The sequence below is a fragment of the Suncus etruscus genome, chromosome 2 (genome assembly GCF_024139225.1).
Source record: "Suncus etruscus isolate mSunEtr1 chromosome 2, mSunEtr1.pri.cur, whole genome shotgun sequence".
NCBI lineage: Eukaryota > Metazoa > Chordata > Mammalia > Eulipotyphla > Soricidae > Suncus > Suncus etruscus.
The window spans coordinates 1,127,456-1,154,899 of NC_064849.1; the positions used below are offsets into that span (position 1 = coordinate 1,127,456).

Genomic DNA, 27,444 nt, shown 5'->3' on the forward strand with positions numbered 1-27,444 from the left:
TGGCTCCTCTGCACTGACCCGAGACCTGCCCTGTGGAAAGCAAGAACTGCGGGGTGGCAAAGAGGGAGTGGGGGGACTTGAGCCCAGAGCTGAAAGGAGAGGCTGAAGGGGGTGTCTCCAGGGGTGCTGATGGGAGCCCCCCTCTCCGGCCCGCTGGGCACTGCCAGGGCTTCCCCAAGCAGCCCTGGGGCCGGGGGCCACCTCGAGGTCCGGAGGCGACCCAGAGGTGCGGAGGGGGCCCCTGGGTCCGGCCGGCCGGGTGGGGGGAGAGCGGGGCGCGCGCCCCGGGGCCGTGTCGTGCCGCGCCGCGCCGTGTCCCCGGCGCCCCTCGCCTTCGGGATCGCCCTGGGTGGGGAGGGGTGGGCGGGGGTCCCCGGCCCGGGGCCCGGCGGGCTCCATCCCGGGCGCGCGGGGCGCGGGGCCGGGCCGGGCCGGGCGCGCGGGCTTTATGCGCGCGGGGCGGCGGGGGAGGAGCCGGCAGGTCGGTCCCCGGCGGGCCCTCCCCTCCCCGGCCGTCCCCGCCCGAGCGGGGTCGGGGGAGGGGGCAGCATGGCCTGTCCGTCCGGCCCCCTTCGCCGCGCTCCATCTGCCCCGCCGCCGCCGACGCCAGCGCCGCCGCCGCCCGCTGCCCGCCCGCCCGCGGCCCGATGGACACCGACGCGCCCCAGCCCGGCCTCGCGCCCCCCGACTCGCCGCACGACCCCTGGTACGCCCGCGCCCCGCGATCGCCGCCGGCCCGGCGCGGCCCGGCCCGGCCCCCGCGGCGTGGCCGCCGGGGAAGGGCCGCGCCGCGCCGGGCGGGCAGGACCGGGCAGGGCCGCGGAGGACGGGCAGGGCCGGGCCGGGCCTCCCCTCCCGGGCGCGGGCTCCATCGGTGCCCGCCGCGCCCCGCGCTCACGCGGCCCCTTTGTGTCTGTCCCTGCCCTCCCGCAGCAAGATGTTCGTCGGGGGACTCAGCTGGCAGACCACGCAGGGTAGGCGAGCCCCGCAGCCCGGTCCGCGCGCCCCGAGCGCGCCCCAGAGCGCCCGGAGGAGCGAGCGCGCACGGCCCGGGGAGGCCGGGGCCGGAGGCGGGGGGCGCGCGGGGCAGCCCCGGGGAGCGGCCCGCGGCGGGACCCCGGACCCCCGGACCCCGCCGGCCGCCGCCGCGCCAACTCCGCTCGCACCTGCGGCTCAAACTTTTGCGGGGCGCCCGCCACCCGGGGAGCGGCGGGGCGCGCGGGAAGCGGGCCGGGGCGCCCCCGCTCCGTGCCACCCGCCCCAGGGACCCCCCCTCCTGGGCCGCCGGGCCCGCCGACTCCCGGGGAGCCCCCCGGGGCCTTTGGAGAGGCTGCGCCCCGGCCCCGGGGAGCGCGCGAGGCGGCGGGGTGCGTGGCGAGGGTGGGCGCGGGGAAGGGAAGAGCGCGCGGGCACCCTGGCTCCGGGGTGCGGGGAGGCGCCTGGGCCGCGCTGGGGGTCGCCCCGGGGCCGAGGGGCACGGATCTGGGTGCGGGGCAGGGCGCAGGGCGCAGGGCCCGGGCCGGTCCGAAGGCGGGTGCGTGTGGTTGCAGAAGGGCTGCGCGAGTACTTCGGCCAGTTCGGGGAGGTGAAGGAGTGTCTGGTGATGCGGGACCCCCCTGACCAAGAGATCCAGGTGAGCCCCCTCCCCAAACGCACCCCCGCGCGCCCCACGCCACCGCCGCCTCTCAACCCAACCATCTCCCTGCCTCTCTCTCCTTCCCTCCCCACGCACGGCACAACACGGCACGGCGCGCAGGGGGTTCGGCTTCGTCACTTTCCTGGACCAGGCGGGAGTGGACAAAGTGCTGGCCCAGTCGCGGCACGAGCTGGACTCCAAAACCGTGAGTGGCCCCCGAAGGGCCCGGGGGTGCCGGGGCTGGCGCGAGAGGGGAGGCTGCGCCGGGAGAGAGGGTCAGGCCTCTTCTTTCCTCGGCGGCCTGGCATGAAGGCAAGGACCAGTCTCCTGGAGCCACACTGGAAAACTTTGTCAGGAGAGTTGAGGGGACAGAGGGGGCAGAAATGTGCCTGCCTGCTTGCTTGCTTGCTTGCACAGGGATGCAGCACCCCCGTAACACTCAGCCCTTCAGGATGGGCGCCTTGTCCACACACACACACACACACACACACACACTCTCCCTAAGTACTACTCTGGAAGTCTCCAGAGGAGCTTGGGGTGGGGCTGGGTCCTTCCTCGAGCCCCAAGGGGGTGAGTCAGGGCCTCGGGGTACCCATCCGGTGACTTCTGGTAAATACCAACTAGCAGGCTACGAGATTTTGCAGATCCTGCTCTTACACCCCAAAGCAGCCCCGAATCCCACCCAGCCGCCTCCCTCTGACTTCCCACCCAGGTCCAGACGCTTCTCGCTTTGTGTCTAAGGCGCAAACCTGATTTATGAGAAGGGAACTAAGTCGCTGGCCTTTCTGAGGGTGAAGGATTTGGGGAAGTGGGGACAGCAAGGCTGCAGGCTTGACAACCCAAACTCCTGGAAAGAACCTTTTGGGCTTTTCCTTCCCCCCTGTTCCCCCCCCCCCCGTGTCCAGATCCCTGCAGGGGGCGCTGGCCACGACCCAGCCCTGGCCCCATCCCTGGCCCCAGCCCCAAGGAAGAGAGAGAAGGAGAGAGAAAAAGTCAGAGCGAGGGGTTCCCGAGATGCCCGTGGGGCGACCCGCTTTCAGGGCGCTGAGGACACTGAAATCTCTCTCCACACCCCCCACGCTCCCCCTAGCCCTGCCCTGGGCCTCCCTGCTCGGGCCAGTCCCGGGCTCTTGTTTACCTGCAACAATAGTTGGTTGTGGCCCAGAATTTGTCAAATTACCGCCTGTCCTGGGTTCCTGTTATCTCTGCCCGCCCGGTGGCTCCTACTTCGGGCTTTGCGGTAATGAGCGCATAAGGCCGGGCCTCAACTTTGCCCAGTTCTGACAGAGTGACCCAGCCTGGGAAGGAACAGACAGTGGCCTATTGTTTGGGGTGATTATCTGCCATCAGGCTGCCTTTTCTCCTACCATCCCCTGTCCTCAGAGTGCACTGCACTGCTGGCTTCTGTGGAGCACAGGAAGCTGGATCCAGGGGGACAGGGTAGGGGAGAGCCGGGGTGGGGGGCACCGCAGACGGATAAGAGCAATTGAGAGGCAGACGAGAGGCCCGACTGGCAGTTGGGCATCCTTCTGAGGTTCTGGAATGCCCGAAGGGCAAGGGCTTGCTTTGTATTTTGGTCTTCCCCGGGCTGAGGAAGTGTGGGGTGTGGGGGTGGGAGGGAGGTTTATTGTGGGGAGTCTATTTTGGGTCCTGAGTTTCACCTTTTATTTACTTGTTGGGTTTTATTTATGTTGCCAGCTATGAGTCAGCGTGGAGGTGGGGTGTGGCAGGGATGGGGCAAGCGTGGGTCTGTGAGGCCACGGTTTGGGTACCATCTGCCTTTCGGGGTACGGGTGGGGGGGGCTGTGGTGAGGTGTGGTCTGGTGGCCGCCGAGCGATCGCTTCTGGGAATCTGGCAAGGAAGAGTGTCTGGGAGAGAGAAGAAGTCGCACCAGAGCAAGCAAGCTGCTCTAATTTTTAGTTTTTCAAACCTCCCCCCCCCCACAGTTCCCAGGGGGACCTGGGGAGAGAGTAAACATGTCACCCCAGTGTGGCCTGGGGAGGGAGGTGGTCTGTGGGCAGGTTCTGCCGGAGGACGGAGGGGAGGTTGGTTCTTGCCACTCTGGCAGAGAAAGCCAGAGCAAATTGCCTAGAACGAGGCTGAGTTTTACACAGAAGGAACTTTGGGAAAAGCCAGTTCTTCCCTGTGATTGGTTGGGGAACTTGCTGGCGATGGCCAGAAACTGGGATCTGACGGGGGGCCTGATTCTCGCCGAGACACAGAGCACAGGGACTCCAATGCTTTGCTGCCTGTGTCAGCCTGGGGACATCGCCCTGGAGTCGGTCCCACGGGCCCTCTCTCACTCCTTCCTTTCTGGGTGTTCGCAGCCAAGGGCAAAGGTGACACTCTGGTCCTTGCACCTGTGTTTGTGCAATACTGGGCCTTTCAGAAAGGGCCGGTTTTTTACACCCGTGTGGCCTCATTTGATTTCCCACAACTACCCCTGGGAAAAGTGGGTGTGGCTGTCCCCACTTCTCGGATGAGGGAATTGAAGCTAGGAGAAGGTCACACAAAGGACTGAAGCAATAGCACGCGGCAGGAAGGCACTTGTTTGCCTTGTACAGGCTGCCTCGGGTTCAACCCCTGGTACCCCCATATGGTCGCCTGAACCCCAGCAGGGATGATCCTGGAGTAGCAGCAGGTGTGGCCTAAAAAACAACAACGAAAAAGAGGGCCAAGCAAGTTATTGAAGCCATGGGGGCCCAAAGTTCCTGAGCCTCAGCCCCCATCCCGCCCTCCCTCCGCACTTAGGCCTGTCCTGGTGCATCCCCAAAGCCTGTGTCCGGCCTTCCTCCCAGCCCGGCTGCTTGGCCTGAGATCTGGTTGCTCGTGGCGCTTGGTTTGCTCTTTCTGTTTCTCAAAGGAGTTCTGTTTTCCAAGCTTCTAGTTCTGAGAGTCAGCCTCCCTGACTGGCCCAGCTAGTGACCTCCCTGGGAGGTCACCCAGTGGGGAAACCCCCCCCACACACACACCTGATGCACGAAGCCCTAAGACTTGGCTTCCCACTTTCTGGCTCTTGCTGGCAGCAAGACACCATACCAAATGCTTTTGAAGTTGGGGCCTCAAAGAATCCACAGACAGACCCCATGATGGAGAGTTTTATGGGCTGGTTTTGAGGAGACCCTGAGGTTCAGGGAGCCCGAGATGCTTGGCCCAGGTCTCGGGCACAGCCCAGGAAGGCCCAGAAGGAGGATTTTGGACCCAGCAACCATTTCTCAGGAGCCCAAATACTTCAGCAGGACACTTTGCTGTTGGAGGCCAGAGAGAGTGTCTGTCACCTCCATGTCACCTCTAGGGCCAGAGAGAGTCTACGGTGCTTCACCCCACCCTGGGGTGCTCAGTGGCCTCACCAGGCCTCTTCTCCCCTCCCTTCTCTTGCAGATCGACCCCAAGGTGGCCTTTCCCCGGCGAGCACAACCTAAGGTAGGTGCCTGCGGCTGGAAGTAGTTGTTTCCTTACTGTGAGCACTGATTTTCCCAGCATGCCCTTCTGCGGAAGATGCTTCCTCTGGATCTTCTGGGGTGTGTGTGTGTGTGTGTGTGTGGTGTGTGTGTGTGTGTGTGTGTGTGTGTGTGTGTGTACGATGTGTTTCTTGATGTCCTTGTGGAGAAGACACCATGGGCTCTGCTCTAGGGAGGAGGAGGGTTGCCATTATTGGCAGAAGGGAGCACTCCTCAGCCTTCATCCTTGGTCCTGTCCCTGAAGCCAGAATGATTCGACCCTGAGTCTTAATCTCAATCTCGGGCATTCCCATCTCTGTGTTCAGGGCCTCTGGGGTCAACTCCAGGACTGGATGTGACTATTCCCTCCACCAGTGAAGAACCCCAAGTGTTCCCTCCACTGAGGTTTCCAGAAGGGGGTGGGGCTGTGAAGTTTGTTGTTACGTGTTGTCTTTTTTGGCTTGTGTGACTTGTTGCCCTTCCCAAGACTTTCTTCCCCCATGCTCCCTCGAGCAAATGTGTAAGAGTGGGGTGTGTGTGTGTGTGTTTGTGTTTCTGGACAGTTAAGCACTAATGCCCACAAAATTTTGGGTGCCAGCCAGGGGATTCTATCAAAGATCCTATTTGGGCCCAAGACAACTAGCCATATCTTCACGTAGAACTGCCACAAGTTCAGGGGGACAGTATAGGGAGCCGGCCCACCCCCACCCCTAGCTGGCTCCCCTCTCCTGTGTCCCACGACTTGTCTCTTCTGGGTCTGTTTCCTCCTCGGCAGAGGGCTTGGTGGGCGCTACCACGGAGGGCCCCTCACATGCCCAGCTCCGGCCGCAGCAAGGGAAGAAGGGGGTGCGTTTCAGGAGACAGGAAGGGGCGTCCCGGGCAGGGTCCAGCAGAGGGCCTGAAAGCAATTACGGTGCAGGTATTGGGAGGAAGCCGCACCAGGGAGCACATGGTCGGAATTGGGTTAATTCCATTAAGCGGTTTGGTGACAGAAGGTGCTTTAGTGTTAGGATGGGGCTGGGAATTGCCCTGGATTAGCCATGCGCTCCTGGGGTAATTAGGACCATGTGTTCTTCCTAAAACGGGGCTGCCGAGGTGGCGTTTGGGGAGGTTTATGAAGAAAACGTCACTGGCGATGTTGAGTTCCGGGCCGCTGCAGCGGGGCGGGGTGGGGCGGGGTGGGATGGGGTGGGATGGGGACCCCTGGAACGGGCCTTGGGAGGCCTGGTGGAGTCTTCAAGGCAGGCTGCAGGCCTGGGCTCAATCTCCCGGGCACCTTTCTGAAGGAGGATCCTTTAGAAAAGTCTTTCCTGGACCCACCCCCTCAGGGTCCAGGAGGGAGGCCGGAGGGAGCGGAGCCAGCCAGGATGTGGGGGTACACAGCTGCCTCCCCATGTGACAGGGCACACGAGGCAGGGGTGCAAGGTGGAGCGGGGCGGGGGGGCTTTCTGAGTGGCTGGGACCATAGAGAGCTTGTCAGCTGGTGCCCTGGCAGGAGGGGCTGGGGCCCTGCGGTGGTCTGTGGGGGGGCGGGCGGGCCACGTGCCTCAGATGCCCACCTTTCCCGCTCCCTGCCCGAACAGATGGTGACTCGAACGAAGAAAATCTTCGTGGGGGGCTTGTCCGTGAACACCACAGTGGACGATGTGAAGCAATACTTTGAGCAGTTCGGAAAGGTGGGTGAATGCGGGGCGCCGGCAGAGGCCTAGCTGAGGCCAGCCGGGACAGAAGCAGCAGCGGGGTGGGGGAGAGGGAGGGTGCCCGGCTGTCAGGTCACTCATTCTTTCAGTTCCTGCAGAAGGTGAAAAAGGGAGCCGGGCCCCCAGAGAATAAATAAAGCTCTGTCCGGGGCTCCTCGGTCCGCTCTGTGGGCCTCAGACTGACCACGTCCCTCCAGGGACAGCGGACACACTCTGCTCTCAGTGGCTGTCCCTGTTGTCATCTGGCCCTGCTGTTTTTCTCCTGCTTATCTTCCCTCTCCCAAGGGAGGCCTGGCTCCCACAGCCAGTTCAACCCTGTCCCCCGGGGCCTCTTAGAGTTTGCACCTGTCCAGGCCACGGGGCGTTGTGCCTTCCCCCCTCCTTGCTTGCGAGGACGATAAGGAGCAATAAATATGACTCCCGAATGCACTCAGCACCCCGCTTGCATGGGTAGACGCAGGGTGTGTGTGTGTGTGGGGGGGAACGGGTGTGCAGTGGCTGCTGACCGCCTCACGGAAGGGCTAAAGGGAGGTAGCCTGCTCCCCAAAATCCTCCTCATGGGGTTTACAGAGATGCTCGCCATTGAAATAATTGTGAGGGTCCATCCAGGGACACCATGGCGGGGTCCCCAGAGAGGTGAGCGCCGGCCAGAGAGGGGCCCACAGTCTAGGCCGGTGGGTGAGCATGGAGGTGGGTTGGCACCCTGGGCCCAGCTCTCTGGGGTGCCCAGGTGGGCCGGCCTGGAGCGACGGGCACCTAGGTGCCCTGCAGGCTGGATGGGTTTCCAGCAGCCCCCAGGTGCCTTCCAAGGAAGGGGCTGTGGGTGGAGAGGGCCCCCCCAGGAGGGTCTCCTGGCAGGGGTGTGTGTGTGTGGGTGACTGGGCGGGCGGGGAAGGGGCCGCCCGGAGGCCTGGCCTCCCAGGGGGGGCCCCGGGGTGCGGGATGCGGCCGGTCGGGCCGGCCCCCGGGGAAGGGCGCCCCTGGGAAGCAGCCGGCCGCTCGGGCTCCGGCGGGGTGTCTTTGTGTCTGAGCGCCGAGCCTCGAGCTGCTCTAATCTGATCCAGCAGCTGTGATTGGAGGGCCGCTGCCCCCGGGGCCGGCGTTGCCAGGGCGACCGGGCCCCAGGAGAAGCCGGCAGGGCCCGTCTTTTGTTCGGGCCTAAATCGGCGTTGGCATGTGAAACCGGCCGGGAGGCCAGGGGGAGGCAGAATGGGGCTGCCAGGCCAGGGGACAGCCGGAATGCCAGGGGCCGGGGGTGGGACCCCCGAGCCAGAGGGGCCGAGGGGCCGAGGGGGACCGAGGGGGACAATGGTCAGCCGACGTGGCTGCCACTCAGGCTTAGGCCAAACGTGGCGGTGGCGGCTCCCACTGGTCAGCGGCCGGCCGCCTCCTGTCCCCTCCTCTCCTCTGCTCCCTCTCCCCTCCCCAGCCCCCTGCACCGGGTTCCCATGGAGACCAAAGCCTATTAAGGACACTGGGCCGCAGGCTTCCCTCTCCTCAGCTGGCCCCAGGGGGAGGGACACTGGGGTGGGGGGTCCCCGCCAAGCCCCTGGGCCTCCATCCTGGCCCAGACCTGCTAGGGGCCCAGGTGGGAAGAGCTGGGGCGCTCCTTCCTGATTGTACGGTGTGCTGGTGCCAGGCACGGTGGCCTCTCGAGGTCGGGGTTGGGGTGCAGGCCCAGAGAAGGGCTCTGGGGTTTGGGCTGACTGGTTTGCGGGTCAGGTAGGGATTTGCGGTCCTTCCTTCAGGAAGGCCTCAGCTATGAATGTATTCCTTCCTTCCTTCCTTCCTTCAGGAAGGCCTCAGATTCATTCATTCAGAAAGGCCTCAGAGAGGAAAGAATTGGTCCAGAAAGGCCTCAGGCATACGGATTCATTCATTCCTTCAGGAAGGCCTCAGAGGGAGGGATTCATTCATTCATTCATTCATTCATTCATTCAAAAAGGCCTCAGAAGTAGGGACTCATTCAGTTCTTCAGAAAGGCCGCAGAGGGAGGGATTCATTCATTCTTTCCTTCAGAAAGGCCTCAGAAAGAGCAGGCCAGGCACTTCATGCATGGGCTTGGTCCTAGTGGGTGTGGGCGAGGCCACTGGTTTTACAGAATCTTCTGGGGCTCCCAGAGTGGCCACTGCGTCCCCTGTGACTGGAACAGCACTTCATGGGGAAAACAAGTAGCAAATACTGTGTGTGTGTTGTGTCTGAGTGCGCACGTGCGTGAGGTTCTGGGCACTGACAGTTGGAGTCGCCGCCTCTTGGCCTCACGGTATCCAGATGCTGGTTCTGTGAAGTAAGTAGACGCCAGTTTTACAGCCAGACCCAAGTCTGAGAGAAAAGTCTCTGGCCTGGTGATCCGGTCAGCAGGGTTGGAATTCCAGAGCGGTCTGTCCTGCCCTGAGGTGGCGTTTGGCTCTCGGGCCTCCTTTCTGGTTCTGTCCTCCTTGCCTCTTTCTTTTTCTTTCACTCTCATTCTCTCTGTGTCTATGTCTCTCTCCACCCCCTCCACGGTGATGCTCAGAGGTTACTTACTCTTGATCTCTGTGCTCAGAAATGACTCTGGCAGGCTCAGGGGACCCTATGGGATGCCAGGGATTGAACCCAGGTCTGCTACATGCAAGGCAGACACCCTCCCCACTTGCTCTTGCTCTGGCCCCCAGTTCTGTCTCCTAAGTATAGACGGGGGTCAGTCGTGCTGAGGCTGAGACCCAGGTTCACTAGTTTGGGAAAATGTGTCCCTCAGGCCGGGCATGAGGCTGGCACTGTGCTCTAGGAAGAGGGACTTGGGAGGAGGAATGATGTCGTTTGATTTGCCCCCCAAGAGTCTCCAGAGACCCAGCTGCCTCCTGCCTCCCTGGAGCCCCGGTGTCCCCAGGGGTACATCAGACACCCCATGTGCAGCTTGGCACTCTCACACCCCTGGTTGGGGCTCTTTCTGTCTGCACCTGGCAGGTGAGGGGCCTACAAGGAAGAGGGAGAGTGGGGAACAACAGGCTAGCCCATCCCGTGCCCCCAACTCTGGAAGTTTTCTTTTTTATTTAAATTTTATTTACTTATTGATTGATTTATTGGTTGGTTTTTGGGCCACACCCAGTGGCTCTAAGGGGTTACTCCTGGCTCTACACTCAGACATCGCTCCTGGCAGGCATGGGGGACCATATGAGATTCCAGGATTTGAACCACCGCTCGTCCTGAATCGGCTGCGTGGAAGGCAAATGACCTACCACTGTGCTATTGCTCCGGCCCCACTCTGGAAGTTTTCTTTAGACATTTGGGTCTTTGGGGCAGGAGTGATAGCACAGCAGAAGAGCATTTGCCTTTCACATGGCCGACTCTGGACAGACCTGGGTTCAATCCCCAGCATCCCAGATGGTTCCCTGAGCCTGCCAGAAGCGATTTCTGAGTGCACTGTCAGGAGTAACCCCTGAGTGCCACTGGGTGTAGCCCAAAAACCAAAAAAAAAAAAAAAAAGTGATTATCTGACTATTTGAGGAAGGGACTCAGCAGCCTGGGGGGGTGGAAGGGAGCAGGTATCAGTGGCTGCCCAGGGCCACCATCCAAGGTGCCCCAAGATCAGCTCACCCCCCCCCATGAGACAGCTGCCAGAGCCCCAGAACCCGGAGGACAAGCAGGCAGCAGATGGAGGCCTAGGGAAGGGGCACAGAGGGGAGCCGGTGGCCTCTGGCTGCCCCCAGGGGTGGGGGGGACACCTTGGGGATAAGCAGGAAGAGAAGGCTGGGCCTGAGTGAGCTGGCAGGGTGGGTAGGCAGAACCTTCCTCTTCCTGTGCCCCCTTCTTTCCCCTCCCCAGTCAGTGGGGGTCAAACAGCGCAGGCCCTGGACTGGACTTACTTTAATTACTATCTCTATGCAGAGGAAACCTCAATTAGAAGAGAAGGAGAGAGGGGTTGGGGGGCTGTCCTCCCCGGCCTACTCCAGCTGCTTCTATCTTTCCTCCACTGGCACCTTCCCTGCACCCCCTCTCGGGTTGGGTCTGGTCTCCCATTTTGGTGTGTGTCTGAGCCCAAGGCCCTTACCCAGAACTTTTATTTATTTATTTATTTGGTTTTGGGCCACATCCCTCGATGCTCAGGGGTTATTCCTGGCTCTGCACTCAGAAATCGCTCCTGACAGGCCTGGGGACCCTATGGGATGCCGGGGATCGAACCTGGGTCCATCCTGGGTTGGCCGTGTGCAAGGCAAACGTCCTACTGCTGTGCTATCATTCTGGCCCTTACCCAGGACTTTTAGTGGGTGATGGGCACTCGGTCTTTGCAAGGTGGGCCCATTTGAGGATTCGGGGCTGGTGCTGGACAGCGGTTCCCCTGCACGGCCCAAGGAGATGGGGTGCTGGGCCCCGGTTCCTGGACTGGGCTGGAGCGCTTGGCCCCGGTGGGTCTCCCACGGCAGCCTCTGTTTCAGGTGGACGACGCCATGCTGATGTTTGACAAGACCACCAACCGGCACCGAGGTGAGCGGGCGCCCCCTCCCCCCACCGCGCTCCTCCCCTCCATCCTGGGCTGTGGGGGGCTACGGTCAGCCAGGAGGCCTGCAGGTCACAGCTGCCCTTTCATCTCGCCTCCTGACATCCCAGCCTGGGGTTCTGCATCCCCTCCCGGGCCTGGCCTTACAGAAGGCTTTTGTCCCTCCGTTTCCTGTGCTAGAAACTTGCCGACTCGCAGTTCAGAGAAGCCTGGCTGAGCCCGCCACCCCTGCCATGGCCCGGCCTGCCCAGCACTAGGTGTCTGAGGGGTTACTGCACCCCACTAAACCAGGGCCTGAGCCGGGTGCCCTGTGGCGGGGGCACTGCATAGGTCCGGGCAGTCCGGGAACACTCCCGCCTTTTGACTGTAAACCCTGTGGCATCTGGGCCTGTGGTGCCTTGTGAGATCCCCTTCCAGCTCTGGGAGCACCCTAGGCTAGGGGAGGGAGCACCCCAGGAGAGGGTGGGAGTGTCCAATCCAGGGAAGGGAGCACCCCCGGTGCTTTAGGGCTCTGGGGAATGGAGTATGTGTGTGTGCGTGTGAAGGCGTCTAGGTCACTGTGTGAGCAGAGGCCTTTGTGGGGTAATATATGAGTATACAAATATTTAGGGAGGATGTGTATGTAGCACATCTGTGCCCTGCCTGTTGTGTACCCGTGTGTCTGTTTGGGTGTGTACACCTTGGAGTTAGACTGCATACGTGTCTGTCCTTTTTCTTTGAAAAGCACCCTAGGAAGAGGAAAGGCAAGGGAGGGGTTTGCTTCACCCTTTTATTTTTATTGGTTTGTTTTATTTCTTGTTTTGGGGACATCCCTGGCTCCGCTCAGGGCTTACTCCTGGCTCTGCACTCAGGGATCGCTCCTGGTGGGCTTTGGGGACCGGGTGGGATGTGACCTGGGGATCGAGCCTCTCCTGAGCTCCCAGACATGCCTGAAGTGGGCAGTGCTTTCACATGGGTGGCACGCAGAGCTGGACTCGGTTCTGACCGGGTCCTGACTGTGCTGTTGCCCTCTGGCCGCCCTCCATCCAGGGTTCGGGTTTGTCACGTTCGAGAGCGAGGACATCGTGGAGAAGGTGTGTGAGATCCACTTCCATGAAATCAACAACAAAATGGTGAGCTGGGGGGGGGGCCACGGAGACGGCAGAGGGACCCATGGTCGGGGTGGGGTGGGCAGGAGGGCACCAAGCCAGAAGTAACGCCTGAGCATCACCAAGTGTGACCCCCCAAAACAAGACAGAACAAAACCCAAACCGGCCACATCGTGTCAGAACGAGTGACACCCCTAGTCCTGAGGCAAATGGGGTATATCGGTGTCGCCCCGCCACCCCACTCTAGTTTTCCCATCTTTTACCTGCGGGACAGACAGGGTTGGACCAAGCATTCAATGAACAACTCATGCATGGCAATTGCATATTTTCACGTTTTGGGTGCTGTATGGGAGGGAACCCCAAGCTGGCACGGGATGGCATAGAGGGGTGTCCAGTAGCACTGTCCTCCGAAGGACTGACCTCTGACCCCCTTCCCCCTTGCAGGTGGAATGTAAAAAAGCTCAGCCAAAGGAGGTAATGTCGCCGACCGGCTCAGCCCGGGGAAGGTCACGCGTCATGCCTTACGGAATGGACGCCTTCATGCTAGGCATCGGCATGCTGGGTATGTACGTGCCTGGCCCTCACGGGTTTGAGACCCCTCTCCTGGCTGCCGTGCCCTGTCTGCTTGCTTGAGTCCTGGGTGGGGGACCTGGGGTGAAGGTCTGGCTAGGCTGGCTACTACCGTCCTCCCTTGCCAAGGTGAGGGTAGCCCAAGGCTTCGGGGGTGCTGCCCTCTGGTGGTGGACAGGAGCACTGTCCTCCCCACCACTGAGTCCAGCCCGTGTCCTTTGTGTGTCCGTCACACCGTCTCCCTGCCTGCCTGCCTGTCTAGGACTCAGTTTTTGAGCGACTGTAAAAGTTCATCACCAGGGCTAAAGTTGGACAGTGGGATGTGTCTTTCTTTCTTTATTTTTTGTTTCTGTTTTTCTGGGTCACATCCAGCAGCACTTAGGGGTTCTTCCTGGCTCTGCATTCAGAAATTGCTCCTGGCAGGCTCTGGGGACCATGTGGGGATGCTGGGATTTGAACCACCATCCACCCTGGGTCAGCCACGAGCAAGGCAAAAGCTGTGCTATTACTCTGTTGTCCCACCCCCTCTTCTTTTTTCTTTTCTTTCTTTTTTTTTTTTTTTTTTTTTGGTTTTTTGGGCCACACCCGGCAGTGCTCAGGGGTTATTCCTGGCTCCAGGCTCAGAAATTGCTCCTGGCAGGCACGGGGGACCATATGGGACGCCGGGATTCACCGATGACCTCCTGCATGAAAGGCAAACGCCTTACCTTCATGCTATCTCTCCGCCCCCTCCCCCTTTCTTTGTCTTTTTGGGCCACACACCCGGTGGTGCTCAGGGGTTCCTCCTGGCTCTGCACTCAGAAATTGCTCCTGGCAGGCTCGGGGGCCATATAGGATGCTGAGGATGGAATCCAGCATTCTGGGTTGGACATGTGCAAGGCAAATGCAATACTGTTATACTAACACTCTGTCCCCAGTATAACATTTTCATCTAATTTACATGTAATTGTGTGTGTTTGTGTATGTGTGTGTGTGTGTCTGTGTGTTGCCACGGACTGAATCCAGGCACTCACATGTAAATCTGGTGCTCTACTGCTGAGTCATATCCCCAGTTCCATTTCAATAATCTTCTGTGTAGCATATTTTTGCCTCCTAGACATGATCAAGGTGAGAATTAGACATTGCAGTTAGTTGTCCTATCTCACTTTGTCTGGAACATTGAAAACATTTTTTATTTTTAGCTGATTCATTTTAAAAAACAAACACAGGGCCGGAGAGATAGCATGGAGGTAAGGCGTTTGCCTTTCATGCAGGAGGTCATCGGTTCGAATCCCGGCATCCCATATGGTCCCCCATGCCTGCCAGGAGCGATTTCTGAGCCTGGAGCCAGGAATAACCCCTGAGCACTGCTCGGTGTGACCCAAAACACACACACACACACACACACACACACACACACACACACACACACACACACACACACACAGAGGCAGGAGCCAGAGAGGTAGTTCACTAGGCTTGGTACAAACTAGGTTTGATCCCAACCCCACATGGTCTCCTGAGCACCACCGGGTGTCACCCAAGAAGCGATAAATGATTAAATGAACGTGAAAAATGAAAGGGCCAGAGATGAGGCTCAGTGATACAGGTTCTGTCTTGCAGAAATAATCATAATAATACTAGGGGCCAGAGAGATAGCACAGCAGTAGGGCATTTGCCTCGCATGCAGCCTATTTAGGACAGACAGTGGCTCGAATCCCGGCATCCCAAGTGGTCCCTGAACCTGCCAGGAGCAACTTCTGAGTGCAGAGCCAGGAGTGACCCCTGAGCACCACCGGTGTGACCTCCCCCAAAGAAAAAACAAAATGAAAGAAGAAAAATGAATTACTAGCAATTATGCATTCTCATTAGTTAATAGTAATACTATCTCAATCATAATAATAATCCTGGTGTTATTCCTGGCACTCCCTAAACATGGGCCCAGGGAGATGATTCACAGGACTGGGACACTTTCCCTTTTGCATCCAGGAGCCTTGAGTTCCATCCCTGGCATCACAGAGTACCTACCTCCGGGAGTTGCTTCTGAGCACCTCTAGGATTGGCCTCCAAAAGCAATGAAATTAGATGAAAAGTAAAGATCAAGGGCGGAATGCCTGGATCACGCTTGGCCCCAGAGTATAGGGAGAAGAAGATAGAGATGGAAAGAGTTCTGGGGTGGTGAGGAGAGGAGATAGATGGGAAGCGAAGGGGTCTAGGAGAGGGGCTGGAGCAATCGTGCAGGGGTAAGACCTGTGCATTGACGTAGCAGGCTCAGTTCAATCCCTGGCAATCCCATATGGTCCCCTGAGCCCTGCCAGGACTGATCCCTGAGTGCAGAGCCAGAAGTAATCCTGAGCACTGTACTGGAGGGGAGAAGACACTGGTGCTGGAACATGGTACGCTGAAGATTAGGAAAAATGCACTTTGTGGGCCAGAACGATGGTACAGCAGTAGAGCGTTTGCCTTGCATCAGCCAACCCCAGACAGACTCTGTTTGATTCCCGGCATTCCATATCACATGGTCCCCCCACCCCCGAGCCTGCCAGGAGCGATTTCTGAGTGCAGAACCAAGAGAAACCCCTAAGTACTGCTGAGTGTTGTCCTCAAAAATTATTGAAAATTGAGAGTCAAAATAAGACCTGGGGTGATAATGGCAGCACAGAGGTTGGGACCCAGTAAGTGCTGAGTTTCATCACCGGGATTGGCCCACCTGGAGTGCCGAGCACCAAATTTACGGCTCCAGTCCCAAAAGACTGACTCGGGGCCGGTGAGGTGGCGCTAGAGGTAAGGTGTCTGCCTTGCAAGCGCTAGTCAAGGAAGGACCAAGGTTCAATCCCCCGGCGTCCCATAGGGTCCCTAACCCTAACCCATAGGGTCCCCCCAAGCCAGGGGCAATTTCTGAGCGCTTAGCCAGGAGTAACCCCTGAGCATCAAATGGGGGTGGCCCAAAAAACAAAAAAAAAATAATATACCAAAAGACTGACGTGGAAACTTCCTCTGTGGGCTAGAGCAAGTAGCATAGGACAAAGCCAAGTGTGAGTCCTGAGCACCACTGGATAGAAATCCCAAAATCAAACAGATGGGCCGGAATGATAGCCACAGCAATAGGGTATTTGCCTTGCACACTGCGACTGGGACGGACCCGGGTTTGACCCCCAGCATACCACATGGTCCCATAGCCTGCCCAGGAGCGATTTCTGAGCACAGAGCCAGCAGTAGCCCCTGAGAACCACTGGGTGTGGCCCCAAAAACAAAACAAACAGACAAACAAGCATGCGGGCTGACTTGGTGCAGGACCTGGTCTCTGAGAATATTGAGGTGACTGTTCTTAGTGATCTAGATCCTTCCACTGAGCAGAGGTGAGTTGGAGATGTGACCGCTGACCCTCACCCCCTCTCGCCTCAGGTTACCCCGGTTTTCAAGCCACAACCTACGCCAGCCGGAGTTATACAGGCCTCGCTCCCGGCTACACCTACCAGTTTCCCGGTGAGTGGCCCCTTCACGGTCTGCTTCCTGGGGTGGGGTCTGGGTGCATGGCTCGGGGGACCCTGCTGCTGGAGGCTCGGAAGGAAGGGCCTGTCTGAGAAAAAGCGCCCTCCAGATCCAGCCTCTCCCCACCCCGGGCCCCGGGCCCCGGACCCCACGTCTGGTGGCTCCCTCGTGACCCTGCATGTTCCCCCTGCTCCTAGGCCCGTCTGTCCGTCTTTCTGCCTGTCTCCCCATCGCTTCCTTTCTCCCCACTCCCCTCTAGAGTTGCCACTTTCACCAAAGAGGGCATCAGGCTTTCGGGGTGGCCTTCCAGCGACCCATACTGGGTTTTGGTGGGCATCCCGAGACTACGGGCCGGGTTGAACCAGGCACTGAGAGCAAACCCGGGTTACACAGCTTTTGCCACCTTTCTTTGTAATTTGAAGTAAAAAATTAACACGGGGCCTGAATGGCAAAAAGCCCAGAACTGTTCAGAACTTTCTCCTTTATTTTTTGTTTTGTTTTGTTTTGGGGCCACACCCAGTGGTGCTCAGGGGTTCCTCCTGGCTCTGTCCTCAGAAATCACTCCTGGCAGGCTTGGAGGACCATATGGGAAACCAGGAATCGAACCTGGATTTGTCTCAGGTTAGCTGCGTGCAAGGCAAAGGCCCCACCACTATGCTATAACTCTGCCTCTGTTTTTTTAATTATTTATTAATTAATTTTTGGGTTTGGGACCACACCTGGCAGTCAGGGGTTACACCTGGCTCTGCACTCAGAAATCTCTTCTGGCAGTCTCAGGGGACTCCAACCTGGGCAGTCTTGAACCTGGGCCGTCCTAGGTCAACAGCATGCAAGGCAAACGCCTGACCGCTGTGCCATCACTCCGGCCTCTTGGAACTTTCTCATGGAGACTGTTCAGCGTCAATTTCCTTGACGAATCAAAGATCTTATTTTTCCTAGTTTTTGTTTCCTCCCCTCTTGTCCTGAGCATCGTCAGCATTGCCTCTTGGGCAGGACTAGCCTCGAGCCGATTCTGTACGTGATATTGTCTGATCCTCGCAGTGTTAGCTCCATTTGTTGAGGAAAGCCGGGGTTAAACATGTCAGGACTCGGGCCGGGCGGTGGCGCTAAAGGTAAGGTGCCTGCCTTGCCTGCGCTAGCCTTGGACGGACCGCGGTTCGATCCCCCGGTGTCCCATATGGTCCCCCAAGCCAGGAGCAACTTCTGAGTGCATAGCCAGGAGTAACCCCTGAGCGTTACTGGGTGTGGCCCAAAAACCAAAAAAAAAAAAAAAAACATGTCAGGACTCCACTTCAGAGCGGTGGATTTTAGACCCTAACCTTGGTCTGGTCATTGCTTTGCACCCTGACACCTCCCCGCCTCGGTCCCAGAGAGAGACAGAGGCCGAAGATTCTGAGACATGGTTTGGCTCAGCCTCAAAGCCTTGAATATCTACTGGGGGACTGGGGGCAGGGGGGATAAGTTAAGCCCATTTTCTCTTCCTCTTCCTCTCCTTCCCCATCCTCCCTTTTGCCTGCTGGAAACTCTTCTCCCCGCCCCCAGTTCTTGAGTCCCTTGCATGGCCCGTCCCTCCAGCGTGCCCCCGCATGGTCCTAAGCTGTGTTACGTTTCATTTTAGACTTCCGTGTAGAGCGGACCCCTCTCCCGAGCGCCCCTGTCCTCCCCGAGCTCACAGGTCAGTCGCTCGGGTCTCGTGCTCCGTGTAGGCCTCCTGGGGAGAGAGAGAGAGGGGGCCCAGGGGAAGCTAGTGGGACCCCTCCTCCTGCCCACCAGCCCTCAGCCACAGCGAGGCAGCGGCCCCAGGCCCTCGTGGTGCCAGCCAGCCCACGCCTGGGTCCTTACGGTCCTTTAGGCAGTGGCAGTGAGGCTATTAACTCAAATCCTGAGGCTGGGACTTGACCCAGTTGCCTCCGGGGCCCTGGCGCCATGTGCAGGCTGAGTTCTCCCACGCAGAGCAGAGGGGGCCACTGTGGGGACCGAGGGGAGCGGGTGTAGGTCCCCTTGCCCGTGCCAGCATAAGATGGCAGACCAGACCCACTGCTGTTGAGACCTCCTCTTCCCACGGCCAGCCTGGGTTCTATCAGTCCCCAGCATCACACCCCAGAATAAGCCCTGAGCGCCGCCGGGTGTGGCCCCCCCAAAACAGCAAAACAAAACAAAACCCCTCTTTGTCCAAGAATTTATTATTATTTATTATTATTATTATTATTATTATTATTATTATGTTTCTTTTTGGTCACCACCCAGCTGCACTCAGGAGTTACTCCTGGCTCAGAAAAATGTTCCTGGCTCGGGGGACCATTTGGGATGCTGGGGATCGAACCCACATCCGTCCTGGGTTGGCCTTGTGCAAGGCATGTGCCCTACCGCTGTGCTATCTCTCCAGCCCCATTTTTCAAGGATTTCCACTTACTGGCAATAAAGCCTGGGTTTGTCAGACGTGTATCCCCCTTGCTGCCCCCCTCCCCGGCACCTCCTGGGCCCTGGCTGGGGCGCAGTGGGCTCAGCCAGAAAATGGGGGTGTTGATGAACCCCTGGGAGGGGTGTCTGCTCATGCAGGCGGAGGTCTCCCTGGATCTCCCCATTCAACCTGCTTCTCTCCCACCTCATCCCAGACCTCCCCTGACCTGGCCGTGTGTGGAGGACACGAGCTTGGTGCTGCTTTAGACGAGCTCTTCCTTCCAGGGGGGCGCTGAGGGTCCCCCCCAAACAGGGTAGAGTGACAGAGACAGGGCGGGTTGACGGAGGAAAGGGAGGCGAGGGTCCTGGAGGTGAGTGAAAGGGCTTTCCCCCCGAGTAGGTGGGTGTTGAAGGGGGCAGAGGTTGTTTTCTCCTCCCAGATTCCGTGCTGGCTTGGGGGATCTCAAGGCCTGGGGCACCAGCTTGGGATGCGAGAGGCTGGAGTTCGCTCCCTGACCACTGGCTCAGCCAACACTGACATCGCCTTCAAACCAGAACCTCTTGGCCTAGTCTGGGATGTGAACCAGCTCTGGGACGTGGGGTCCGGGAGCAGCCCCACAAGGCTAAGGCTGGACGGGTTCTAGGGAATGATAAGGGGTTCCCTGAGGAAGGGGAGATGGGTCTTCTCCGAGGATGTGGCACCTGTGTCAGAGTCAGCTGTGAACTTGGTGGGGGGTCTGTCCCTCCACTTGAATTTTAGGCTTTTAAACTTATTTTTTTGGTATTTTTGGGCCACACCCTGTGACGCTCAGGGGTAACTCCTGGTTTGGGGGACCATATTGGACTCCGGGGATCGAACCACAGTCTGTCCTAGGCTAGTGTGCACAAGGCAGATACTTTACTGCTTGTGCCATCGCTCCAACCTCCTTAAACATATTTTTTATTGTTCTGGCAGTGCTCAAGGGTTGCTCCTCATTATTATTATTATTATTATTTTTGTCTGTTTGGGGGCCATACCTGGCAATTCTCAGGGGTTACTCCTGCTTCTGCACTCAAATCATCTCCTGGCGGGTTCAGGGGATCCCATGAGACATTGGGGTTCAAACCTGGGTCAGTCCTCAAGCAGGCAAGCATCGCCTCCCTATTGTGCTATCGCTCCAGACACCCTCAGGGATTGCTTCTGACTCCCCTGCTCAGGGATCACTCCTGACAGGCTCAAGGGACTATCTGGGATACTGAGGGTCCAACCTGGGTTGACCACATGCAAGGCAAATGCCTCTTGGTTGTTTTTTTTTTTTTAAACTTTATTGTTTGACTGATCATTGATTGATTGGTTTCTGGGCCAAACCCAGCAGAGGCTCAGAGGTCCACTCCTGGATCTATACTCAGAAAACGCCCCTGGCAGGCTGGGGGACCATCACTGGATGCTGGGACTCAAACAGCAGTGTTCAGAGGTTATTTCTGCGCTCAGAAATCACCCCCTGGGGGCCCGGAGAGATAGCACAGCGGCATTTGCCTTGCAAGCAGCCGATCCAGGGACCAAAGGTGGTTGGTTCGAATCCCGGTGTCCCATATGGTCCCCCTGTGCCTGCCAGGAGCTATTTCTGAGCAGACAGCCAGGAGTACCCTGAGCACCGCCAGGTGTGGCCCCAAAAACAAAAAAAACAAAAACAAACCACAACAACAAAAAAAGAAATCGCCCCTGGGGGGCCGGAAAGGTGGGTGCTAGAGGTAAGGTGTCTACCTTGCAGAGCTAGTCAAGGAAAGATCGCGACCGCAGTTCGATCCCCCCGGCGTCCCATATGGTCCCTCCAAGCCAGGGGTGATTTCTGAGCGCTTAGCCAGGAGTAGCCCCCTGTAGCCCCTGAGCATCAAACAGGTGTGGCCCACAAAAAAACAAAACAAACAAAAAATCGCCCCTGGCAGACTCCAGGAGTCACATTGAATGCTGGGATCGAACCTGGGTCCTTCCTGGGTCAGCTGCATGCAAGGCAAACGCCCCACAGCTGTGCCCAGGCAAAATGCATCTTGGCGGTAGTACCTCTCGGGCCCTCTCTCTCTGGACTTCACTGCCTCTGTCTTAGGAGGGATTTTCAGGGGTCCTCTTTGGGGCGCTCGTTTCTGATCAAGCACCCTGCAGGGCAATGCTTGGGCCCTGGCACACTCGTTCCCTAGAGCCAGTGTCAACTCTGAAGGCGGCCCTAGCTGTAGTGTAGGCTGGGCAGTCAGGGGCTTGCAGGGGCTGAGCCCCAACAATCGGGGGCACTCACCACCCTGAGGCCTTCTTCCATGGAGGTCACTTAGCATCTCAGATTTTTTTGGGGTGTGTGTCTGTTGTGGACCTTTTGCTGTGTTCAAGGCCAGGGGCAGGTGCCATGAAGCTCAGAGGCCTTGCAGACAAGAGTGGGTGGTGCTCAGAGGGGCTGGTCCTTGGGGGCCCATGTTTTGGGTGGCCTGCTCTTAGAAGAAGTAAAGAGAGGGGAGGGGGCTGACTTGCCAGGGGCCCAAAGGTGAGCCCTGTCCAGGACACCCTGAGATAGGCCAGCCTTGCACACATGCCCTAGTCCCTGCTGCCATAGAAATTTAGGGGGAAAAAAAATTTAAAAAATTTAAAAAAAAAAAAGAAAGAAAGAAATTTAGGGGGGGCCTGGGGAAGAGAACCCCCCATGCCTCTGGGCTCCATGGGCTGTTTGGTTGTGGTCTGTTTGTATCTTAGCCTCTGCTTATGGGTTTTGGGGTTAGGGTGACCTCCCCTGTATCGAGGGGAGAAACTGAGGCAGGTCCATCGCCAGGATGGATGCCATCCTCCATCCGCCCCTTTCTCCATCCCGTCTCAGGGCCTGAAGAATCCAGGGTCTTTTTGGCAGATGTGGGGTTGCTGGTGGGGGAGGCCTGGCCTGGCCCAGGCCCCCGCCTCAGCTCTGAGGCACCAACCTTCCCTTGCAGCCATTCCTCTCACTGCTTATGGACCCATGGCGGCGGCCTAGCGGCGAGGCAGCAGCTGTGGTTCGGGGGACAGGTGAGACCCTTGGGGTCATGGGTGCGTGGGCAGAGAAGCCTGGAGGAAGGGGAAGGCAGCCAGGAACTTCATTTAGGATTGATTTGGATTTGAGGTCTTACTCTGGGCTCTCGACTGGATCACTCTTAGTGGGCTTGGAGGGACCCATGTCTGCTTTGTGTAAGGCCTTCCACTCACTTCTTCCGTGGGCTCCTCTTCTTTGTTGTTTGTTCGTTTGTTTGGGGGCTATACCCGGTGATGCTCAGGGATTCCTAATGGCTCTGCACTTAGAAATCGTCCCTGGCAGGCTGGGGAAACATATAGGAAACTGGGGATCAAACCTGGGTCCTTTCCAAGTTGGCCACATGCAAGGTAAACACTCTACCACTGTGCTCTCTGGCCCCCCCTTTTCAAGAATTTTAACCTAACACCTGCCCCATGCCAGACCCTGAACCCGCTCTTGCCAGTGCCAGCCCAGGCTGACATGGCCACTGGGCCACAGAGCACAGTCTGCCGGCACAAACCCAGTTCTCTAAAAATGTAAAACCAGTCCTGGGGGCCGGAGGAGATAGCATGGAGGTAAGGCGTTCGCCTTTCATGCAGGAGGTCATCGGTTCAAATCCCGGTGTCCCATATGGTCCCCTGTCCCTGCCAAGAGCAATTTTCTGAGCCTGGAGCCAGGAATAACCCCTGAGCACTGCCAGGTGTGACCCAAAAACCACACCACACACACACACACACACACACACAAACCCAGTCCTGAAACCTTGGGGCCTGTGGGGGGTGCAGGACCAGGCACCAGAGTCCCTTCGGCAAGCTTTAGGGAGACGAGCATCTTGGCTAAGGAGAGAAGAAAGTGGAAACAGCAAATGCATGGATGATGGTGCTTGGTTTGGGGATGCAGCAGGAGAGGAAGAAGCCGGAGGACCAGAGCTGGGAAGGTGTTGATGATTTAAAAAAAACAGTAGGGTGTGGGGCCTGAGCAATAGCACAGCAGTAGGGTGTTTGTCTTGCGCAGGGCCAACACAGGATGAACCCTAGGTCGATTCCTGGCATCCCCATATGGTCCCCTGAGTCAGTAGCAATTTCTGAGTGCAGAGCCAGGGTGAACCCCTGAGCGCTGCTGGGTGGTGTTTTAAAAACTAAAATAAATAAACAAATAATGGCCATAAATAAATAAATAAATAAATAAAACAAAGGATGGGGCCACAGGCGAAACCTCGTCCAGCAACTCAAGGGAGGTCAGGGCTGAGGGGCGCTAAAGGGGACGGGGGGGACGGGGTTGTGCCGGGCTGGGGTTGGTGTGGGCACCGGGACCCTCACATCTTCTTTCTGGGTTGCCAGGTTCTCACCCCTGGACGATGGCCCCCCCTCCAGGTTCCACTCCCAGCCGCACGGGGGGGTTCCTGGGTACCACCAGCCCCGGCCCCATGGCTGAGCTCTATGGGGCCGCCAACCAGGACTCGGGGGTCTAGCAGTTACATCAGTGCTGCCAGCCCCGCCCCCCAGCACTGGCTTCGGCCACAGCCTTGGGGTAAGTGGTGGTGGTGATGGGGAGGTCGGACCTCGGGAGAGTGCAACCCCTCCGCCGTGGGGTGGGGTAGTTGTTCATGATGAGAGCCCGAGTGGCCAAGGGTCCTGCCTGCACTGCACCCACCGACTCCTCTTGACCCTGTGTGGAGGCAGGCTCTGGGGTCCCTGAGTTTCACCAGGCTCTCCGCCAATCTCCAGGCCCTCCTCTGGAGGGCAGCTTGAAAGAGGGGGGGACCAGCGTGGGTCCATCTAGAGACGGGTTGCTCTGCGCCCCTGGATCTGCCTGTGCACCCTCTCAGTAAATCCCAGAGTCAATCATGTGATTTCCTTCTCAGGGTCCTTGATCGCTTACAGCTTTCACCAACGGGTACCACTGAAGGCGGACACTGTGGCAGGAGGTTGAGAAGGTGGGGACGACGGACTGGGGATGGGGGACACCGGGAGGCTGGTTTTGGCCACCCCGTCTGAACACATCCGTGCCCTGCCTCTGTGTACCTCGGGTCCCCAGAGGCCGGAAGACTGCAGACGTTTCCTGCTGGCAGGGGACCATGCACCTCTGCTGGGCCACACCACACCTGTCACCCGTGTCCTGCTGCTGCCGAGGACAAAACCCCTGGCTTCAGACTTCCAGAGCACAAAACCACAGTGTGTTTTTTTTTTTTTTTGGTTTTTTGGGCCACACCTGTGATACTCAGGGGTTACTCCTGCTCTCGTGCTCAGAAATCGCTCCTGCTTTGGGGGACCATATGGGACGCCGGGGGAATCAAAACCCAAGGTCCATCATCCTGGGTCAGCTGCATGCAAGGCAAACACCCTACAGCTGTGCCATCACTCTGGCCCCCACAGTTTTTATTCCAGATGACATATACTGTGCCCAGGATATAGAGTCTTTATTATAATTATTATTATTATTATTATTATTATTATTATATTATTATTATATATAGTTTTTTGGTTTTTTGGGTCATGCCCAGCAGCACTCAGGGGTTCCTCCTGGCTCTTGCGTCAGAAATCACTCCTGGCAGGCAAGGGGTGGGGGACTGGGGACCATGTTAGGATGCGGGATTCAAACTACCTTCGATCCTGGGTCCTCTGTGTGCTGTCTCTGGTCACTGGACATTTATTTTAAAAAAACAAAAAACAAAAACAAAAAAAACTGCTGAATAAAGGGGGGCTGGCACCAAATAGCACAGCAGGGATGGCACCTGGTCGACCCCAAGTTCGAACCCCGGCATGCTGCATGGTATCCCCTGAGCCTCCTGCCAGGAATTAATTTCTGAGTGCTGAGCCAGGAGTAACCTCTGAGTGCTGCTGAGTGTAGCCAAAAGAAGATAAAAGAAAGGCCAAAAGGAAGAAAAGGGGAAACATGCAGAAGGGAGGGGGAGAGAGAGGGCAGGGATCATGCCTGTCGCTCCGGGGACCCCAGAGACTTGAGGAGCCAGAGAGCCAGAGACAGCCGTACCTCACCCTGTGTTCCAGCTCCGGCCCGCAGCTAACCGAGGACCACCGGGAGCCAGGAGGGGCGGGTCACCTCAGCCGCAGCCGCTGCCGACACTACTGCCTCCCCCCACTTCCCGGGCCCTGCCGCCCGCCCGGACACCCCCTGGCCCCCAACTAACCTTCCTCTCGTCGCCTCCCCAGGCCCGCCTGGCTCCCCGCCATCCTGCCCACTTTTATTTATTTTGGAGTAGCCAGTCCCCCTCCCTGTCGCGTCCCCCTCCAGCGTGTCCCCAAAAGCTTTTGTCTCCGTGCCTAGCTAGAGGGAGGACAGAGGGGGCTGCTACAGGCCGAGACCCCAAGCCCCATTTGGATTCTGCTTCTACCCCTCCTTTCTCTCTTTCCTTATATTATTTTTTTTAAAGAAACTGTGGTTTTTCGTTGTTTCGTTTTGAACTATTTCTAGGTTTGTGAATGTGAAGCCCCAGGCCTCAGGAGCGGAAGGGGCCACCCAGGGCCCCCCCCAGCTGAGAACAGAACTTGGGGGGTGGGCTGGGCCTGGCCCCCTACCTCTGGACCTGGAGAGGAGGACAGGGCTCGTAGGCCGGACCAAGAAGGCCTGCAACTGTCCCGTCCTGTATCATATGTAAATACTGTGAGGTGAAGCCCCCAGCCTCTTGAAGACCTCTCGGGGATGAGGCATTGCCTGGCCCCTCCCCGGCAAAGGTCCCCCCCAAACCCTCAAGCTCCCGTCCCCCACCCCCTTCAGACACCGTTACTGTAAGCTTGCAGGCCTCGACCACGGCCGGAGCAGGCCCCATTCTCAGGCCCTAGGGGTCAAGGCCTTGGGCCTATTCACCCCCCAGAACCCCAAAAGCATCCTCTCCCCCTGACCAGTGCTGGAAAGGAACAGACTGTCTGAAGGCCGTCCCCGCTCACTGGGGTCGGGCCTGAGCACTCCACCCCTCCCCGGGAGTGGGGACTTTGGGGGGCGCTTTGGAAAGGGGTGGACCCCAGGGGAAAGCAAAAGGGCTTCTCAGGGAACCCCCATATTCTCTCACTGAAGTTTCTCAGCAAGATTGGCCCAAGGCAGCCCCCCAGAGCCCCTGGAAAGGAAAAGGGGCTCAGGCCCGTCTCCTCAAGCCCCTTGGGAGAGTTTTAACTCGTCAGTGTGAGGTGCTTAACCGCGTAGCCCTGAGATCACAAAGCAATAATCTTTGTTACTGAGATGTGCGGCTCTTCTGGAACTTTCTTTTGTTCAGTTTTTGGTTTTGGTTTTGTTCTGTTTTGGTGTTTTGTTTTCTCTTTTATTATTCTTTTTTTTTTTCTTTCAAAAGTTTCCTAATAAAAGAAAAGCTGCATTTTATTGTTTTTTATTTTTTCTTCATTTTTCTTTTTCTACACGTTTGAGCTGAGTCCCAGAGACTGAGCTTCCCTTTTCTCTCCTTCCCTCGAGCCCCCCCTCCTACCCTCACTGGGCCCACCCATGGGCTCAGGGTCCTAGAATTCCGTTTTCTGATTTGTTTGGGGAATTTTGTAAAAAAAAAAAAGAAAAAAAAAAGAAAAAGAAAAAAAAGAAAAAAAAAGATGTTACACGGTGTTTGGAAGCCAGCAAACTACCACTCTCCGGTGTCTCCTCTCGACATCTGTAACTTCTTTTCCAGGTTTTATTTTCAGTTTTAAATTCCTAATAAATTATTTGAAAACGGTGCTGGGTTGGGGAGTGATTCGGGTCGGTGTGTTTGAGTCTGTGTGTCCCCTGAACCCCCTGGGTCCTGCCCTGGATTCACCTTGGCCCCCCAAACCCGTGGGTGCTGGTTGTTTGCCACCGGCTTCTTTCCCAGCTCAGCTCCTCAGCCGCGCTCAAGTGAGGAGAGGCCCCTTCGTACCCTGCACCCTGCAGAGGCTTATCTTGCTTGTCTCTGTCTCACTGTTTACTCCCACTCTGAAGAAACTTGTGTTTTCTCTTGAACAGTTTTCCTCTTTCTGTCACATTTTTCCTTTTATTGGGGGGGGGGAGGATCACACCCAAAGGTGCTTAGGGTTACTCCTGTCTCTGTGCTTGAAAGTTGCTCCTGGCAGGCTCGGGGACCATATGGGATGCCAGGAATCGAACCGGGGTCTGTCCTGTGTTGGCCATGTGCAAGGCAAATGCCTTACCACTGTGCTATCACTCCGGCCCCAACTGTCCCATCCTTCTAAGCAAGTTCCATGCGATAAGAATGCAAGAAAGGGGCCAGAGAGATAGTATGGAGGTAGGGCATTTACCTTTTTTTGTTTGTTTGTTTGTTTTGTTTTTGGGCCACACCCGGCAGTGCTCAGGGGTCACTTCTGGCTGTCTGCTCAGAAATAGCTCCTGGCAGGCACGGGGGACCCTATGGGACACTGGGATTCGAACCAACCACCTTTGGTCCTGGATTGGCTGCTTGCAAGGCAAACGCGGCTGTGCTATCTCTCCGGGCCCAGGGCATTTACCTTGTATGCAGAAGGATGGTAGTTTGAATCCCGGCATCCCATATGGTCCCCCAAGCCTGCCAGGAGCGATTTCTGAGTGTAGAGCCAGGAGTAGCCCCTGAGTGCTACTGGGTGTGACCCTAAGACCAATATATATATCTATATCTATATATCTATATATATATTTCATAAATATATGTATATATGAATGAATGCAAGAAAGGGAAAGAGAAGAAAGA

At 57.7% G+C, this 27,444-nt stretch overlaps 1 protein-coding gene across 1 annotated transcript; it reads left to right on the forward strand.

Annotated features, from left to right (window-relative positions):
* The first annotated feature begins 603 nt into the window (after positions 1–603).
* MSI1 (musashi RNA binding protein 1) lies at positions 604–26,460 on the forward strand. The gene is given in 18 exon segments (XM_049767848.1): positions 604–706; positions 934–974; positions 1,551–1,616; positions 1,741–1,841; positions 5,019–5,060; positions 6,661–6,753; positions 11,193–11,241; positions 12,284–12,366; positions 12,787–12,904; positions 16,297–16,377; positions 18,002–18,058; positions 21,730–21,767; positions 21,769–21,802; positions 23,126–23,253; positions 23,255–23,284; positions 23,286–23,315; positions 23,650–23,712; positions 24,794–26,460. Coding segments are annotated over 17 exon segments (1,092 nt in total). The 5' UTR covers positions 604–647; the 3' UTR covers positions 23,692–23,712; positions 24,794–26,460.
* Positions 26,461–27,444: the final 984 nt, after the last annotated feature.